This window comes from Lutra lutra, chromosome 1 (assembly GCF_902655055.1).
Source record: "Lutra lutra chromosome 1, mLutLut1.2, whole genome shotgun sequence".
NCBI classification, from domain to species: Eukaryota; Metazoa; Chordata; class Mammalia; order Carnivora; family Mustelidae; genus Lutra; species Lutra lutra.
In genome coordinates this window covers 219,229,305-219,249,041 of record NC_062278.1, presented here as the reverse complement: position 1 = coordinate 219,249,041, position 19,737 = coordinate 219,229,305, and the positions used below count along the sequence as shown (strand labels likewise).

At 54.6% G+C, this 19,737-nt stretch overlaps 1 protein-coding gene across 5 annotated transcripts in view; it reads right to left on the bottom strand.

Moving 5' to 3' along the window:
* Positions 1 to 19,737, bottom strand: part of RFX2 (regulatory factor X2) — an 89,866-nt gene that overhangs the window by 6,624 nt on the left and 63,505 nt on the right. For 3 of the 5 annotated variants that reach the window (XM_047709054.1, XM_047709073.1, XM_047709089.1), the window contains 8 exons: positions 14,783 to 14,857; positions 8,185 to 8,366; positions 6,187 to 6,306; positions 3,419 to 3,534; positions 2,414 to 2,532; positions 1,977 to 2,089; positions 1,392 to 1,546; positions 111 to 208 (listed from right to left, as the gene is read on the bottom strand). In XM_047709054.1, the coding sequence (XP_047565010.1) occupies positions 111 to 208; positions 1,392 to 1,546; positions 1,977 to 2,089; positions 2,414 to 2,532; positions 3,419 to 3,534; positions 6,187 to 6,306; positions 8,185 to 8,366; positions 14,783 to 14,857 (978 nt within the window). The remainder of the gene's footprint in view (positions 1 to 110; positions 209 to 1,391; positions 1,547 to 1,976; positions 2,090 to 2,413; positions 2,533 to 3,418; positions 3,535 to 6,186; positions 6,307 to 8,184; positions 8,367 to 14,782; positions 14,858 to 19,737) is intronic. The other 2 variants (XM_047709064.1, XM_047709082.1) reach the window with 1 other exon arrangement.

Below are 19,737 nucleotides of genomic sequence, written 5' to 3'. Positions count from 1 at the left end.
TGGGGGTGGGGGACTCATGGGCCTCAGGACCCTCGGGGGCGGCCTGCTTTGCCTGGGGCAGAGCCCCTCCCGGAGCCCTCCCCAGCCCCTGGGCAGAGCCCAGCGGTTACCTTGGTCTGGATGACCTGCTGCGGGAAGTCTCTCATGGCGTTCGTCAGCCAGCCTTCCAAGCTCTTGGCAAAATTACGGATGGCCTGTGTCAAGGTACCTGGGAGACACAAGCCGCGATAGTTACAGTGGGAAAGGGTCTTGATCCTGGTCAGGATCAGTGGGAACATAAGAGGCGCAGGTGCAGTGAAGCCGTTAGAGCAAGGGAAGAAGAGGGACGAGGGACGGACGCGGGACCCGGCAGAACTTCCGGCATTTATGGAGGGAGGCGCTGGGTAAGGACTGGGGGCCGCCTGGGGCCTTCATCTCTGTTCCTCTCCCTCCTGCCTTCGTGATTTCCTCGCCCAGCGTGTCTCTGCCCCCAGGGGACGCTAGGGGATGTGCGCAGACTCTGTGGCCGGCACAACAATGCGGGGAGCTCCCGGCATGGAGCGGGCCAGGCTCAAACCCCCAGAGTGCCCAGGACGCCCCCCCTATTCCAGGGAAGCCCCGATCCACACACATGCACATACATATCCTCCACCAACTTCCAAATTTACTGTGAGGCGGCTTGCAAATAAGAAAGGAATCGGACTGCTTAAAAAGAAAAAAACTTCAAAAATGTGAAAATAAATCTACCCCGACTCAAACCTTAACACAGAGACTCTAACCAAGCGCCGCCGTCAACAGTGTCCGGCAGGCAAGCCCGGAGGAGAAACGCAATGGTTTGGCTGTTAACCATTTTCTGGCCCAAAAGCAGCACCGGTTCATCAACAGAGTCCGAAGTTTCTGTCGTGCCCACGGGCGCAAATATCGACAGGGCCCCACCAGGGGTACCCACGGGCCACTCCCCACCCCTCAGTCTTTCATCAAGAGCGAGGCCTCAGGGCCTAGGTTCCTCAGGAGCCTGGGGGCCCAAGGGAAAGCCTGTAAGGGGCTGGCAGGGTGTGCCCCGTGGGGGGAAGAGGGTGCGTGTCACTGCTGGGGGAGGGGCTCACAGGTGGTCCTGGGGGGCAGAGGGACACAGTGGATCGAGACCTTCTCCAGGGCTTTCAGCAACCCTGCCGACAGGGGTAGGGCTGTTCTGTGACCTCCGCCCACCCTCTAGGGATCTCCTGGGGGGCATCCCGAGCCCCAGAGGAGCTCAGAGGCTGGCATGTCACTGGGAGCCCCGCAGCACCGAGCCAGCACGGGCGGGCGGCAACCCGAGGGTGGCAGGCCTCCCTGCAGCCTCGTTCCCGGGGGGTGGGGGGCAAGGAAAGCACAGGGGGGGCGGAGAGAGCAGCACCAGCAGCCCTACTTACTGGGCACCGGCCGCAGCACGTCGGGGATGAGGATCTCCACCAGGGCCTGGTACAGGATGTGGTCGCAGTCCCTCATCCACTTGAGAATGGGCTCGCATTTACACAGAGACACCAGCTTGTCCTTTGGGAGGACGGCGCCTTCGGGCTCCCCATCGCTGTGGGGAATGGGAGAGCCGGGGTGAGCCGCAGCCTGCAGGGTGGCAGAGGGCCCCCGGGATGGACCCCTCCCGCCTCCAATTCCCTGGTGGGCCCGCGCTGCCCACCTCCCTGCTTGTGGCCAGGGGATGACACGTCCTCTGTTTGGGACGGCACAGGGTTCCCTCTATGGTCCCTCATGCGGAAGCAAGGGGATGGGGAACACATAGCATGGAAACCACACACACACACACACACACACACACACACACACACACACACACGGGGGCGGGGGGTTCTGAGCGCCAGTTCTGGGAAAGGGACCCATGTGTCTGTGGGTCACCATGTGGGTGTCCCCAGCCTGCAGGTTAGCCCTGGGGTCCTGGGAAAGGAGCCAGAGCGCTCCCTGGGGACGGGGGAGGGGGGCAGGGGGGCGACGAAGGTTGTTACCTGGCAGGTAGAGAGGCAGGGCCATCACCTGAGGAGGCTTTCGAGTTCCAGAAGGAAAGCCACAGCTTCTCAATGTAGTGAAACTGGAGGTTCACCACGACGTCCAACGTTGCCTGTGAATAAACACAGCCCGTCGACCTCACGGATGTGCGTGTTAAAGTGGCCCATCACGTGTCGTCGGGACATGCCAAGCAGGCAGCTGTGACAGGAGCAGTGGGGTGCTTTGAAGTCAGGAGCGACTCCATAAGAAGAAGCAGGGGGCCGCTCCCACCTCCTCGGGGTCACCCAGGGACACCTGATGGTCTTGAGAGTTTGGCGGTGCTGGCGACGTGGGAGGCTGATGCGTCCCACGGGGGCGGGGTGGGAGGCTCGCTCTGCGCTCCACCCGGCCCTACCGCCCCCCGGGGCCCAGGCTCAGGGTCCCCCCCGGTGGTCACCTCGCAGTGCCGCCGGTAGAGCAGCTGCAGGGCCTTGACGTCGTGCGGCGAGATGCTTTCCTGCAGCAGGATGCCGCCCAGGTCGGGCGCCGGGAACTCCGGGAAGACGTGAGACACATCTGGGAGGAAAATGGGGTCGCAGAGCTGCAGAAGGGCCACAGGCAGCAGGCGCAAGTGCTGGGGGATTCGGGTCAGGGTTGCCAGTGACCCCCACCACCCCCAGCCCTGGGTCTGACAACTTTGAAGCTTTGGTTTTTTTTCAGGGACAGAATAGGGGACAACACTGTCATCTCCCAGGGACAGTGAATACACTGACACAGATGAGCCCCGAGCCCAGGTCCCGCACTCCACGGGCGCTCCCATCACCCCAACCTGGGGGCCACCCAGGGCAGCGAGTCTGGGGAGGGGCCGGCTGTGGCTGTCCCAAGTTGCTTCCCTTAAGGGCTCTCTCTGGGCTCGAAAAACACACTAAATATACCCAAAGGCCACAGCCACCTTCGGTGTGTGTGTCTGTGATCGAGGCCTCAGCAAGCCTCCCTGGGCACCAGCTGAGAGTCAGGTGTGGGGCCGGCAGGGGAGGGGGTCTCGCAGGGAAGGGCCAGGCAGCTGTGGGTCAGGCCACCAGGACGCAGAGCCAGTTGTAAGGAATCCTGAGCACCCTAAATGCTCCAGGGAACTTGGGAAGAGAACCGAGGAGGGCAGCCAAGTCCCCAGGCAACAGGTTTTAAAATACATCTAGTCTTCTTTCCAATGGGCATTTCCTTTTCTTTGCTTCTTTTTCTGATGGTCATTTTGTACACACTCATTTTGGGGGCACCTGCTGACTCTTCTGCAATCTTGGGGAATGCCCTGAAGGTTGACCTAGAACACGTCTGCGTAATTAGAGAGAGATTCTGCAGGCTGGTTGTTCAGAGCAGCCCTGCAGAGGTGGCTGGCGCCGCCAGAGCTGAGCGGACCCCGCTTTCCCAGCCAGCCCCGTCCACGGGGTGGGTGGGGGGCACTCACCAAGGTACTGCTGGTGGTGCAGGCTCTGTGCGGCCATGGCCTGCTCTGGCGTGCCGTGCGGGCTGCCGTGCGAGCCGCTGTCCCCAAGGCCGTCCGTCTTCTGGGCTGGCCGGTACCTGGGCAAGGGACACGGTGCCACCATGAGGCCCCGGCTGTGCAGCCCTAAGGGGCTCAAGGAGCAGAGAGCCGAGCGGGGTTCAGTTTGGGCTGTGTGTGTGTGTGTGTGTGTGTAGTGTTTAAAAACTTGTGCTAAAATACACACAACATGAAATTCACCATCGTAACCGTCTCTAAGCGCACAGCTCTGTGGCATGAAGCACGCTCACAACTGTCCTGCAGTCACCCCCAGCCTCCATCTCCAGAACTTTCCATCTCCCTAAATGGAGACTCTGTCCCCATGAAGCATGGACTCCCCCCACCCCACCCCCAGCTCCCGCCCTCTCCTGTCTCTGGGGATGGGACTCCTCTGGGGCCCTCCTCGGAGTGGGGTCCTGCGGGATGGGTCCTTCTGGGTCTGGCTCCTCTTGACAAGCCCGGTGTCCTTGGGGTCCCTTCGTGTGGTGGCAGATGTCAGAGGTCCTTCCTTTTTAAAACTGAGTAACATTCCATTGTCTGGATGGACGGACACATTTGCTTATCCAACCAGCCGCTGACGGATACTTGGGGTTGCTTGTGTGTGGGGGCGTGTGTATCCTTTTTCCCCTAATACTTCTCCCTCAGAAGGTAAGTGAACTTCACAAGTATCTTACTATTCGATGGTCTCAAAGGAAATTCTGGGATTTTCATTTTGCCCTGAGCAAAAGCAGAGCCAGAAAACCGCTGTCTTGGCGGCAAATGGGTGACACTCACAGAGAAGGGCTCCCTGGGGGCCCGGGGTGCCTTGAGCCCAGCGGACGGCTGCGGGGTGGTGACGGCGTGTGGTGGGGGCCCGACTCTGGCAGGGAGCACCCTTCCTTGTGGAAAGTGGGGCCAGGCTTCCCATGAGGACGGATAGAAGTCTCTCAGACAGGTGTGGAGCGCCAGACACGGGTGGGGGTTACAAGTGTAAAGGGCACAAGCCCGTCACGTGAGACGTATCGCTGCTCCCGAGGTAGCGCTCTGCTGGTGCGCTGAGTCGCGGTGTTTGGGGGGGCCTGACGCTAACACCAAGCAGCCGCTACAGGGACCACGTCTGTGCACCAGCAGCTTCAGGATGGCCTGTTGGTTCCACTCTCGTGTTGGCTACTGGAGAATGTCCTGGAGACTGTCTTCTGTGACCTCCAACTCCCCCGATTGGATATGAGGTTTGGAGTCACTGGGATGGCCTTAGAGTGGCTAAAGTGGGGTCTGAGCCACACACGGATGGGCCAAGTTACGAAGGGGCCGCATGGAACAGTCTGGACTCCAGAGAGGAGCAAGGGACAGAGGGAAGCAGGGAAGGAGGCGTGGCTGCAGGACGGCCAGGGACGTGGCGTTTGAGTGGGGCCCTGAACCAGGGGCCTGCAGACCACAGCTGTGGAGGGCCGGTGCTACTCCTTGTTTTGTGCATAAAGTTTTATTGGCACACAGCCATGCCCACTGGTCTCTGTATCACCTGTGCTGGCTTCATGCTACGACGGCAGGGCTGAGTAGTCTGGACAGAATGTCTGGCCTGCAAAGCCTAAGATATTTGCTCTCTGGCCCTTTACAGAAAGGTTTGCTGAGCCCTGCCTTAAAAGATGAGTCAGTGTGCGATGGATAGAGGAGAGAACATTCCAGAAAATGACCAGGACTTTTCAGCCATTGGATCCAAATGTCAGGAAGGAGCAGCAACTTAAGTAGATAAGCTTCCTTCTCCAGGCTTCTTGGGTTGGTTTCAGTGTTACCTCTTCCCCACCCCCTGCCCCCCACCATAGTTGAAAATTGAAGATCCAGGATTCCAGCTCTATGGTATTCTGGAAAAGGCAATACTCTGGGGGCAGCAGAAAGGTCAGTGGCTGCCGGAGGTCGAGGGGAGGAGAGAAGGATGAATGGGCAGGACACGGAGCATTTTCAGGGCAGCGGAACTACTCTGTGTGATCTGTAATCCCGGAGACATGTCATTCTACGTTTGTACAAACCCATTGGAACGGAGCTCCCAGACTGACCCCTAATGTCAAGTTCGGACTTGAGGTGATAATGAAGTGTCGATGTCAGTTTGCCAGCTGTAACCAATGCACAGCTTTGGTGCCACGTCGATGGCGGGTGCACTGCGCATGTGAGCACAGTGGGCATATGGAAAACTGCACTTTCTATCCAATTTTGCTGGCAACCTAAAACCATTCTAAAAAATAATGTCTATTTTTTGGGGGCACCTGGGTGGCTCAGTGGGTTGGGCCTCTGCCTTCAGCTCGGGTCATGATCTCGGGGTCCTGGGATGGAGTCCCACGTCGAGCTCTCTGCTCAGCGGGGAGCCTGCTTCCCGCCCCCTGCCTGCCTCTCTACCTACTTGTGACCTCTCTCTGTGTCAAATAAACAAATAAAATCTTTAAAAAAATAATGTATTTTTTTTTTTTTTAAAGAGAAAGATCTGAAGGCTCTGTTAGCTGGACGAGGTTGTGTCCCCAGCCTCCTGTGGCTTGGCTCTCCCAGGACATTGGAGACAGGCTCATATGAATCTATTTTTTCCATCACAATTTGGAGAGTCCCCTCCTACCTGTGTATTTAATGTTTGAGAAACACTTCTCTGTATATTCTCCCAAGTGAAACTCAGACCCTTGCTTGGGCAGTAAAGCTGGTTCTCAGGCTGCCTTTGGGCCCAGGTCACCCACCTTGGCTTTTGATGTATGGGCTGCTGCCGCATGGCCATGTACTGGGTGTCCTCCTGCAGCCGGTTCAAGGGCGAGTCTGGCTTCAGGCGGATCCCATAGTAATGATACTTGGAGTTGCCCCTAGAAACCAAGCATCTCCAGGGTTAGCTCTCTTTGCAGATGTTCTGAATGACAAGACAAGGGCTCTGTCTTGGCCCTTCATTTTGGGTGCTCAGGTTCAGTGTTCCCTGGACCATGTGGGAAATGTTCACGGGCTGTTCCATGATCAGAGAAGTTAGGAAATTCTGTGCTTGGCATCCCCCTCTTGGAGACTGCCTCTTGGATTTTAGTACTATAAAGGTTCTGGGAAGTCTTGCAGTGGGAAAAGCGGTCCAGTTTGTAATCGGGCATGGCCTCACCACCATCATCATCACCATCATCACCGTCATTATCATCATCATACCATTATCATCATGACCTACCATTCACACAATCACCATCATCATCCCCATCTTCACCATTGCCATCACCATCATTATCACCATTAGCACCATCACCATCATCACTGTTACCACCATCACCATCACCAGTTATCACCATCATCACTCTCCCATCATCACTGTCATTATCACCACCACCATCATCACTGTTATCACTATCCCATCATTACCATCACATCACCATCATCACGGCCATCACCACCGTTACTACCACCACCATCATCACCAACAGCACCATCATCACCGCCATCACTGTCCCATCATCACCATCTTCCCCATTATCATCACTGTCACTATCACCATCACCACCTTATCATCATCATTATACCATTACCATCATCACCACCGTTGACACAATCACCATCATCATCACCATCTTCACCATTGCCATCACCATCATTGCCATCACCATCATCACCATCACCATTATCACCATCATCAACATCACCATCGTCACTGTCACCACTATCCCATCATCACCATCTTCACCATCACCACTGTCACCACCATCATCATCATCATCATCTCCTGCCCCCAGTCCGTCTAACAACATGATCTGGAAAATGGCAAACTTTGGGAAACACTATCAGCTTATTGTGGGAGAAATGATCAAAGGGCTTTAGACAATTTGGTTAAGAAGTAGGTCAGAAGGGCTCCTTAGGAGAGAAGTACTGAAGGACAGACGTGTCTGGCAATAGGGACAAGTGGGTGAGCATGGGTCCTATCTGGATGAGGTAGAAGCTTGGCTGGTGCCAGGAGGAGGAAAAGCAGGGGGCAGAAAAGCCCCAATCCTGAGGCCAGCATCTGGGACACTCTGACAGTGTGGGCCATGCATGAGTCTTCTGGAGAGGCCCCAAAGGAGTGGTGGCTATGGCCCCGGAGACCAGGGGCTCCCCATCCTTCTCTCCTCTATCCATTGATGCTCTCTGTAAAGGATCAGAGGGTGGCAGAGAACATTCTGTTGGCCCCACACCAGTTTCTGATGGTGTGTGAGTGACCCCCCACCCCCACGTGTGACCTCACAGACAGCAGCCATGCAGGAAATGCCTTCTGTGTGCTTTAGCCCACCCACTTTGAATAGAGTATGGCTGCTGTTTTCTAATGGGAGGAGCATTTGCTTCCTGCCTGGGATTAAGTCTGTGGCATGTGACAGTCCCTGGCTGCAGCAGACCAAGGGTGGGCTGTGGTGGATTGGTCTAGGCAGAGCAGAAAGCATCAAAAAATCATAAATCCAACTCTATGTGATAATCCAGAGGCTGCTTTTTAAGAAAACCTGTTATCATGGAGAATTTTAAACAAAGAGAGAGTGCTGAAGCAAAGTCACCAGGAGAGAGATGGCCCACACCCAACACCTTGGACCGGTCAGGCCCGTGCTGCTGCCAATTCAGAACAACTCCAAGTCCACCCAGAGGCATGTGGACAGAAGGAGAAGGACCACCTTCTCCAAAAGCTCTATATCTGCATAGAGGACATAGGAGAACGGGTGGGCATGGGCTCCCGGGCACCCCCATGTACCCACCTGGTGCCCAGCCGCCGTGTCCGCAGGCCCATGAACACGGAGCGGATCAGCTTCCCGAAGGAGGCGGCATTCACAGGGTCCAGCTTGTGCTCCTGGCAGTGCCGAAGGTAATGGTTGTAGAGTGAGCTTCTGGGGAGACTCACGCCTTCTGCGGTTTCATAGTTATCCAACAGCCACTGGAGCTGGACAAAGAAAGATATGCTCCCATTCGTCAGGATCCCCCAAATGCTGAAAGGCTAACGTGGACTCATTAAGAGAAGTGCATACTTTCTCTCCATTAACATGAGGAGGAAATTCACAGCCACTTTCACCAATCTGGATAGGAGAGATTCTGGGCACATGAGTTAATAGCTTCTCTCCACTCCTGTATTTATTCCTTCAATGTTCAGCCTGATTTTCAGATTCCTTGACTTAATTTATAAAAACCTGCAAGGGACTGAGACCTCTTGGGTGTGTTTCCTAATCATTTAGATACAACATGTCTCTTAAACTTACAGGAATGTCAAGACAGAGAGGAGGATTGAAGAAAGTTCCACGGACCCATGAGCACTGCCCCCGGCACTGAAGGGGGCGACGGGGGCCTTTGGAGTGTGTCCACCTTCTAATATCTTGTGATTGAGGGACAAATCATTCATCTAAGGATTAAGATGGCTGGAGCTCGGCCACCTGTTTCATCGCTGGTCACTGAATATGAAAGTCCTGGTTGAATTCTTGCCCTATTGCTTGTGCTACTATCTTTGGCCCCAACCAGGAATTCTGCACTCTGCAGCAGCCGGATTCTACTAGAACAGGCTGAGAATTCCTAGACACCCCTTCCTCCTGCCCTTCTTCCTAGCGCTCTCAGACCCGATGTGAGTGGCTGCCCTTCCTCCCTGAGGTAGGACATGTGTGTTGGCTGAGAGGTCTGTGTTCCCACGGCTGGTGGGGTGACTGAGTGGCCCAGACCATACATTCTGGAATGTGTGGTGTGTTTTCTCTCAGGAAAGCTTTATCTTTTTCCTTCTGAAACAACAAAAGACAGGGCGGCAGACAGAGGTGGACTGACCTATCCTCATGTCCCTGACACAGAGAGAGGCTGGAAACAGAAACGGGACATAGGACTGAAGAGGCTTCCATGCCAGGTTCTGTGCCCAGGCCGGAAGGCAGCCAAGCTGCTGCCCACCCTCCCCCACTCCCCCCCAGAGCTCAGTATCGGGTCAGAAGGGCAGGAGCCGTCCATACAGTCAAGCCCCCACACCGGGCAGCGGCACAGAGGAGGCCCACCTGCCCAGACCCCCCCAGAACAGTGTGTGTCTGTTCCCTGATCAGGGGATGTCTGAGGTGTGAACACCAAAGCCCCGACCCGTGCTGGGGATTTGGAGAAGGGCGGGAGGCACGTGCGTAGGCCCTAGGCCTGAGGCCCGATCCTGTGCGGGAAGGTTGGTCAGGGTTGGGGAGGGCTGCCTAAGCCACGAGCTGTGAGGGGCTCCCTGTCCTCTGTTGACCCGGGGGGGGGCGGCGGCACGTCGCACACGTTCCACGCCCTTCTAGACCCAAAGTGAGCATCAGTCCAGGGACAGCTTAGCCCCAGCCGACCTTGGGCCACTGGCCCTGTCCAGACCCAGCACACACGCTGGGGGCTGGGCTGGAGTCTCCCCTTTAAAAGATAGTTTTACTACGGGAAGGTTCTAATAGGCACAGAGGTGGCAAGAGCAGAGTAAGGGATGCCTGTGTCTACAGTTGACAGCTCAGGGCCAAGTTTGGTTCCTCTAAGCCCCACCTGGCGCCTCCTGGCCGTCTCGGGCTATCTTCAGGAGAAGGCCTGGTGTCCCTTCATTTCAGCCCCAGGCCTTCCTGCTCCAGTGCAGGCTGAGCGAGAGGCGGGTGTGAGGGGCCCCTGCAGGGCAGTTAGGACAGGGAGCCATGAGGTGCTCCAGGAGTGTGCTCCTTCTGCCGCCCCTTCCTCTCCAAAGTCTCGCCCGGGCCCAGGAGCCACCTCCTTGGTCCTCCCTGGCCCCTGACCGCTCTCCCCTCACTGCTGGAAGCTGAAGCCTTCACTGTGACGTCAGCGTGGCATTGCCCTCAGACTCTCGGGGTGCCCCTTCCTCCCCTCCCTGAGCACCCCTGCCCACTGGGCTCTGGGAGGCTGTGGGACAGTAGGACGGGGGGGCATCTGGAGGGTGTGGAGGGGTGAGCACAGCCCCATCAGTGCCAGGAAGCTGCCCCCCCAGCAACAAGGCACAGGGGTAACTGGGCTCCCCGGCTGCCACCTCTGTTATTGGCAGGTTGGGATCCAGCTGAGGAAGGGCTGGTATTTGAGGCGGTCCTTTGAGCCCCAGGGTTTTTCTTCAGAGATAAATTTATTGCTTGTCTCCCCCACCAGAATAAGAACCCCACGCAGGTAGCGACGGAACTGGGTCTGCCCAGGTTTGCACCCCCAGGAAGTGCAACGGACCAAGAGAAGGGGTCCTGAAGCACCCAGGGGCCCCCAGCACGTAGGAAGACCACGGTCAGGGTGCAGAAGTTGGAGTCTTTCTCTCTCTGCCTCCCTAGCCCCCCAGTGAGCACAGAGCGCCGCTTCTTAGGGAATCCTCTGGAGCGGGAGAGGAATATGGACTTTCAGGGGAGAAGGGTGAGGTCAGATTCCGTGGGTGGTGTGCTGGAAGGGGCCCTCAACAGGACCGGCTCACAGGTATGAGGAAGTGTTGGGGAAGAACGATCACTTCGGCTTATCACCATCCCCCAGCCCCATGTTGTTGAAATAAAAAATGGATCTCTTCAGTTGGGTAATTATGCTGGCATTGACATCAATGATGCGCGGTTATCTCCCAAGCAGAAGTAACTCCCAAGCAGAAGTAACCTCTAGCAGCCCCCAGAACAATCAGTTACACTTTCTCCCCCTTTTGCAACAGAGAGGAAGCTGATTCAGGTGACCAATGTCACATCATGACGGAGATGAGGGAGGGAGCCATGGGAAGCATTCTAGGCAGAGGGTACAGCCTGTGCAAAGGCCCTGGGGCAGCACTGGGCCTGGTATGTTGGAGGAACAGTGAGAGGGTCTGTGAGAGAAGGAGGAGGGGAGGGGAAGGAGGGGACAGGGGCAGGGGCAGGGCCCTGGAGGCTGTTTGGAGGATGCTGGCTTCTACTTGGAGTGTGATGGGGGACCTGGAGGCTTCTAAACAGAGAGGTGCCATGATCTGACTTTGGTTTCAGTAGAATCACTCTGGCCACTGCTGTGAGAAGGGCCTGGAAGCTGAGGGAGGGCAGCAGCCAAGGGATCACTAGGTGGTGACCATGAGACGCCACAGGAGAGTTGGTGGGGGCAGAAGTGGTCTGATTCGGGATGGTTCTGAGGTGAGGTCAAGAGCATCTGGAGGTGGGGGGTCTGGGAGAAGGATGGGAAGCGGGGGTGAGCAGCAGAGGACGGTGGGAGGCGCGGGGGCTGGAGGGTCAGTCAGGGCTTGGCTTTGGACGTGCCGGTGTTGAGCCACAGCTCCAAGCCGGCAGGTCGGAGAGGCCTGGCGCGGTGCCCCCTGGGAAACAGCCGTTCCACTGGGAGCCGGGGTGTGGTCAGCAAGACGGTGAGGGGCTTCGGGAAGGAAACCAGCAGTCTGAACGAGACAACTGCTGGAGGCCTTTGCCATGATAATTTGGAGCAATTTCTGGACAAGGGACTCAGCCCGGGAAGCTGCCGATTCAAGCCAAACCCCAACCCTGGTCTGCCCGGCACTCTTTGTCATCACATAGGCCCGCGGTCTGCCACCAACTGAAGACCATGTGATCTTCGGCAATTTGTACTCCTCGATTAGAAAAAAAAAAGTCATAGAATCTAAATACAATTAATCTACAAGCCAGTCTTCCTCCCGGGGTCTGGAAGTAACAGGAGTTTATTATATAGATCACGCCTTCCCCGTGTGACAGTGACTGTGAGCCAGTGGGCCTGTGGGGGGTCCGTCCATGGTGGGTGGTTTGTTCTGAGCAGGGATCTGGGCGATGGCTGAAGGGCAGCCTTGGGAGGGGCCCAGGCCCCTCCCCTACTCAAGGCGGGGTACCTTGACTGAAGTTCCCCCCCTCCCCCCAGGCCAGGCATCCAGCTGCGGTGGGGAAGGTGTTTTCGTGCCCAGGGCAAGTGCACACAGCTCTGACTACACACAGCTCTCCCTGGCTCTCAGACCCCCAAATCTGCCCATCCCCATCTTTGAGACCGCTCGAGGCCCACTTCCTCCTGTGGGGCTTTCGACCCCAGGCTAGGTTTCTTCCACCGGCAGACCCCCTGGGTTTCACTCAGCCCCTCGAGGGGCTGGGGAAATTCCTGGAGACCCCGACCTTGGCTGGGTCTGAAAGGCGCTGTCTCGTCTCCCAGGCTCGGGGCTACCCCTGGCCCCTGCCCCCATGCTAGTGTGTCGTCGTCATCGTCCTTGGGAAGCAAGCAAACTCCGCAGAGCACGGGAACCAGCTCCAGCAGGAAACCCCCACAGCTGGTGTCTGTGTGCGCTTTGGTGTGACCTGGGGGCACTTTCTCAGCCCTGCTTGCCTACTGCCCGTGCATTCCCAGCGCGCGTGCGTGGGGGACGCTGCCGCCCCGGCTCTCTGAGAAGGGTCGGCTGGGAGGCCACCAGGAAAACGGGTCCATGGGGTGCGGTCCCCAGCCCGGCTTGTCAGCCCTACGGCGGGGCTGGCAAAGGAGCTGGGGCCCGGCCAGCGTCACCCCGCACTCAGACTGTGGGCTGCGAGGAGCTGGGGCCCGGCCAGCGTCACCCCGCACTCAGACTGTGGGCTGCGAGGAGCTGGGGCCCGGCCAGCGTCACCCCGCACTCAGACTGTGGGCTGCGAGGAGCTGGGGCCCGGCCAGCGTCACCCCGCACTCAGACTGTGGGCTGCGAGGAGCTGGGGCCCGGCCAGCGTCACCCCGCACTCAGACTGTGGGCTGCGAGGAGCTGGGGCCCGGCCAGCGTCACCCCGCACTCAGACTGTGGGCTGCGAGGAGCTGGGGCCCGGCCAGCGTCACCCCGCACTCAGACTGTGGGCTGCGAGGAGCTGGGGCCCGGCCAGCGTCACCCCGCACTCAGACTGTGGGCTGCGAGCAGCCAGGGTGACAGGCATCATAAGTGTGTGTGGCCAGCGGCCGCAGGGCCATGGGGCCCTCCTAGGGGCCAGGACCTATTCTCTCCCTCCCCTCCTGGCTCTCACAGGAGTGGGACAAGCTCCAGGTGGCTTTCACAGAGATCTTATTTCTCTTCTCTGATTCTAAGCCGCCATGCCCAGGCCCTGCTGCTCGCGGCTCCACAACACATGACACATGGCCAGGGGGAAACAGACACAGGGAGCCTTTCCTGCTTGGAAACCGAACCGGCAGGGAGGCAGTCAGAGGAGTCTCCTTCCAAAGGAAATGTGTTAGAAGCCAGAAGCGCCCTGGCAGCCAGAGACAAGCGGCTCATGCGTTTCCCCGCAGACATTTTACACTTCCTGCAGAGCCCTGCCTGCCTGGGGTCTGCACCCCGTTCTGCCTTCCTCAGGGCTGACTGGGTGCTGGGGCCCATGGGCCATGTCGAGGCCACGTGTGTCTGCTTCAGGGCCCTGCTGAACAGGCCCCTGTGCAGATTTGCCCGCACGGTGGCCCAGGTTTAAGACTGAGCAAGCACACATTGGCAATTGCTCCCTCCCCAGATCTGGCCACAGGGCTGACACTGGCCAGCAGTAACTGGCGACAGGGAGGCCATGAGCCACCTAGTCCAGGGTGAGGGGGGAGGGAGGGCACTCAGCAGGGGCCTGACACTTTTATTTCCTTATATATTTATTGCTTTGCGACAACGGGTGTGAGACTGCTCTCCCTTCCAGTGACCCGGCCTCTGAGGCCCAGGAGCGCAGGGCTCTCGCTCTCGTCATGTCTACCTGGAGCAGCCCAGCACACCTGTGCCAATCCAGAAACCTAGAAGTTTCTGCACCTTCCCTAGCTGGGTTTCTGCCCCAACATCACGGCCCTTTGAGCCAATGCCTCACTTGGCGCGTTGGGCAGTCCCAAAGTCTTGAAGGGTCTTAGTTAGGGAATACTCTTACAGTCCCGTCCTGCCTCACAAAGTTGCCAGAGACAGGGATGTTCGCTGCCTCCTGGCACAGAAGCTACCAGCAGTCTCCCCAGGAGGAGAGTGAAGGAGAAAGATGCCATACAGGTAAAATCAGTAGAAGCGTGTTGCTTTGCACTTTTCTCCTAGTGTTATTATTTTTTTCCCCAAAGAGCTGTTCACGGACTGGAAACGCAGCTAAGAGTCATTAAGGCGCTCTGAGTCCCACCTTCTCTGTTGTGGTTCCTGCCTGTTCTTAGTGTCACGTTATTTATGACACCTGTCGCCTGCCCGCTCTCATGCTTCCCTCCGTCAGCGCCGGGAGGGTACGTGCTGTTACCGGCCACCTGCTCGGAAGCAGGACCCTTTCCCTCACGCTGCTGAAAGGTTTTTGGCTTTTTTTTTTTTTTTTTGGCTGGATGAAGCACCCTAGGTGGGCTTTTTCCCTTCCTCTCAGCGCCCGAGAGGGGTCATTTCATGGCCTTCGCTTGCTTTTTAAAATGCCTACGAAGGTTACGAGAGTGGCGGGGCAGGCCACCAGGTGGACACACACTTACATGGCTGTTGAGTAAACCGCTTTTGTGAGAAGTGATCCCTTCGCTTTTTTGGAGGTTTTCAATCGCCATTTCAAGCTAAAGAAAATGTGTGCAGAAACAAAACAAAACAGAAAAAAAAAAAAGGAAATCAGATGGTTAGCATCAGCCAAGATCGGTTTTTATTAATATCCAAAATGATTCAAGCACCTACAAGATAAAAACAAGGCTTAACGCGGGTGTGGGGGTGTGGTTAGGTGCGGGGTTGTGGGGGAAGCTGCGGGGGGAGCGGGGCGCGACTCCTGACATGCGGCTGAGCGCAGAGCCGGGGCGGGGGTGCCAACAGCACAAGGAAGCGGTCTGCAAACACAGGCTGCTGCAGCTCAGCATGTCTGCGTGAACCCCGAGCAGAGGCGGGAGTCCAGGTAGAAGCAAAGCCAGCAGAACGACCACCCCGCTGCTCCCCCGGACCCATCGCCGTTTGCTGTGGAGAATCTGCTGTCCACCCAAGGACAGCTAGTGGCAATGCTGACTTCCCGGCTGGCCTGTCCTGGCCCAGAGCCCAGGGTCTCCCTCTTGGGTGCTCCAGGAAGATACCAACACGGCCAAAGACCCTGGCCCTGCCACTGAGAGGTGTCAAACCCTGGGACCACTGGACACATCCTGGAGATATGCTCCTGAAGGTTTACAAAGCATGGCTGGGCAGAGAAGCTTACGTAGGAATGAGAACAAGTCCCAGGGACAGTCACGGGGAACTAACAGGGAGGTCTTCCTGGGGAAGGGGCTTCTGATCTGGGTTCTGAGGACCTCATGGAAGCAGGGAGCTGAGGTGGTCCAGCAGGCCGCTGGACAGGAGGAAACATCTGGCTGTGTGTAGCCCCTGCCACATTTGTGTGTGCTGAATCTGATGTCCCCTTGTACATGTTAAGTGGAAGTGGGGAATCTGCTGGAGCCCACCACAACAAGCAGAGAACTGCAATGAAAGGAAATAAACACCATGACCATCCTCAAACATGCCGGGAAGGCAGACTTCATTCAGTGATGCATGTGCAAAAGCAGGTGGAACACGTATTTTGGAAAGAGCAGCTGGACAGGGCTCCTGGGGCTGAGCGCAGGAAAGAGAGGGATCCTGCTCTGCCCATCACCTCTTCCGACTGCCACCGTGTGTGTGTCCAGTCGCCACTTTTGCTCAACACTCTACTGGAAGTTCTAGCCAGGGCAGTCTGGCAACAGTGAGAAATAGAAGACATCCATATTGGAAAAGAAGTAGAACTATCTCTGTTTGCAAACAACATGATCTTAGACATAGAAAATCCAGAAGGAGCCACAAAAAAAACTACGAATGCATAAACAAACCCAGCAGGGTCGTAGGATACAAGATCAACATACAACAATCAGTTACATTTCTCAACAATGAATGATAGGAAAATGAAATAAAGAAAACAATCCCATTTGCAACAGCATCAAAGAAAATAAAATACCTAGGAATAAATTTAGCCAATGAGGTAAAATACTTGTACATTGAAACCTGTAACATTGCTGATCAAAATTAAAGAAGACCCACATAAAGAGAAGACATCCTATGTTCATGGATCAGAAGACTTAATATTTAGATGGTGATACTTTCCAAGCTGATCAACACAATGCTTATCCAAATTCTCTATTAAATTTCCAGCTGCTTTTTCAGAAATGGACAAGTTGATCCTAATTTGTACGGCATTAAAGGGAACCTGAATTGCCAAAATGATCTTGAAAAAGAACACATTTGGAAGGCTCACATTTCTTGATTTCAATCAAAACTTACTATAAAGCTACAGAAAATGAAACATTACTGGGATAATGACAGACATATAGATGTACATAGGTCAATGGAATGGGATTAAACATCCAGGAGTAATCCCGTATGTCTATGGTCAACGGATTTTTGACAAGGGTGTTAAGACCACTGAACAGAGAAAGAGTAAACTTTCTAACGAACGGTGCCAGGACAGATGGGTTTCCACATGCAAACAAATGGAGTTGTTTACCTCACAATATATGCAAAAGTCAACTCAAAAGGAATCAATGAACTCAATGTAAGAGCAGCAACCATAAAACGATTAGAAGACATAAGGCAGTCCTGTACAATAAGTTTATCTTCATGACCTTGGATTTGGCAATGGGTTCTTTACATGACACCAAAAGCACAAACAACAAAAGATAAAAAAAAAAATGGGACTTGGGACGCCTGGGTGGCTCAGTTGGTTGGGCAGCTGCCTTCAGCTCAGGTCATGATCCCAGCGTCCTGGGATCGAGTCCCGCATCGGGCTCCTTACTCATTGGGGAGCCTGCTTCTCCCTCTGCCTCTGCCTGCCATTCTGTCTGCCTGTGCTCGCTCTCTCTCCCTCTCTCTCTCTGACAAATAAATAAATTAAATCTTTAAAAAAAAAAATGGGACTTCACCAGAACTAAAAACTTCTGTACAGCAAAGGACACTGTCAAGAAAGTGAAAAGACAAGACACAGCATGGGAGAACATATTTCCAAACTGTATATCTGATAAGGGTCTTGTATCCAGAATATATAGCAACCTCTCACAACTCAACAACCAAATGACCAAGACCCACTTAAAAAAATGGGCAAAGAACTTGAACAGACACGTCTGCAAGCAGCACACGAAAAGATGTTCGGCATCCTCGGTCATTAGGGAAATACAAACGAAAAGCACAGGGAGATACCACTTCACACACACTAGTGTGGCTATTAAAAAAGAAAGAAAGGAAAGAAAAAAACAGTGTCGGTGTGGATACGGAGACACTCGAACTCTTACACATGGCTGGTGGGATGTAAAATGGCATAGCTGCTGTGGGAAACAGTCCAACAGTTCCTCGACATGTGACACATAAACTCAGTTAAACTATAACATCTGAGCAATTCCGCGCCTGGGTGTGTTCAGAAAAATGTGTACACAAATGTTCACAGCAGCATGATTCACCACGGCAAAACCCTGGAAAAATACTAAGGTCGGTCAGATGACTGGATAAACACAACATGGTCTATCTATACAATGGAACACTATGCATCCACAAAAAGGAAGTAGTGGTACATGTTACCATGTGCGTGAGCCTCGAAAGCATGATGCTCAGTGAAAGAAACCAGACCACACCATGCATGATGCTGTTTACATGAAATGTCCTGAACAGGAAAATCCAGAGACAGGAAGCAGAGTAGTTACCAGAGGTTGAAGGAGGAGGGGATGGGGGGGGGAGGGGTGACTGCTAACCCATCAGGGTTACCAGTTTACAGGCTGATGAGAATGTTCTAGAACTAAAGAAGGTGAGGATTGTACAACATTGAGAATGTACTAAGTGCTGTTGAATCATATACTTTTAAGTGGTTAAAATGACGAGTTTTATGTTACGTGAATTTGACCTTGATAAAAAATACACAACTAATTAAAAAAACCACTGTTCTCCCTGGCCATTTGAATGGATCTGTTCCCTACATGCGTGGCTTTGTCACTTGGAAAATACTGGTCCACTGACATGGCAGATATTCCAAATGTGGACATGCTTCATGACACAGTATTGAAAAATCACACTGGTTAATATCACCACTAAGCTCAAAACTGTAATTCTTCTTTGGTTGAAAATGTATTGGCAACCACATCAGTCGGCTGTTTTCCTGGATACATCCATCTCGCGCCGATCATTTTTGAGAAAGTGCCTGCCAGTTCCCCAAGTCTGAATAATCGTCATTTGTCTGTTGTTCCTTCAAGCAGTGTTTCTTGACAGAAATGGCTGGTTTGGCTCATAGTCACTTGTCCGGCGGCTTTTCCTTGGGGCGTCATCATCCTTTGGCAGCAGAAGTGCCTTTTGTCACACAGACTATTGGAAAGATGTCAGTTCTAGGACTGAGATTTAATACAATTAACAGCAATTAATAGCCCCACCAAGGACCGTGGGTTACCCTTAACTGGAAATCGCAGGACGCCATCTGCTGTTCTCTTTTCCTTTTCACTGTGCGTGCAGGGTGGTGAAGACCACAGTGACTTCTGGGAGACTTCAACGCCTCTGCCTTGCTCTGTACCTGCATTTGTGCCCCAGGGGGCTCATCGATGTTGGTTTTGCACAATCAGTACAAATGCCAGCAGAGGGAAAGTGGTGACTGATGGCTTAGCATTATTATGAAAACAGTGTTGACCCCGTAGGGCCCCTGGGAGGATCCTGGGGACACCCAGAGGAGTGCCGGACATATTTAGGACTGACTGACCCTATTGTGGAAAAGAACACAAATTAAGGCTTGCTGCCTAAGATCATCCTGAAGAACCCACAGCTATTAAGTAGGGTCTGATCAAGCCCCCGGATGCAGGAAATTAATTTAATGCACAGTGGAAACTCCCAAGGTGTTCACTGTGTCTTTTTTTTTTTTAAGATTAAAAAAAAATTTATTTGACAGAGAGAGATCATGAGTAGGCAGAGAGGCAGGCAGAGAGAGAGAGAGGAAGAAGCAGGCTCCCTGCTGAGCAGAGAGCCTGATGCAGGGCTCCATCTCAGGACCCCGAGATCATGACCTGAGCCTAAGACAGAGGCTTAACGGACTGAGCCACCCAGACACCCCTCACTGTGTTTAAAATTAAATCTTCGTGTAAACGTCAGGAGGTGGTGAGGGTCAGGAAACCACCCAGCACCGCGCCCAAGGCCGGACGGGGAGGTTAACGCTCTGGAGTCAGCCCTGACGGCGCAGTGTGCACGTCTGTCCAGCAGAGGGCGCTGTAGCGCCACCGCCCAGCCCCGCGCAGGAGGCCGGTCCTGCTTCCAAGAACAAGGAGCATCTTGCACTTGCAGTGGGGTCTTCCTTACACACCTGCCAGAGTGACTCGCACCGCCTGGCTCAATCCTCTAGGTGGCTGGAGAGGTTAGTGTTTAAATATGCTTAAAATAAAAACTAATTTTATATTTGACTGGAGTTCAACATTTTGCTATTTAAAAATACTTATCA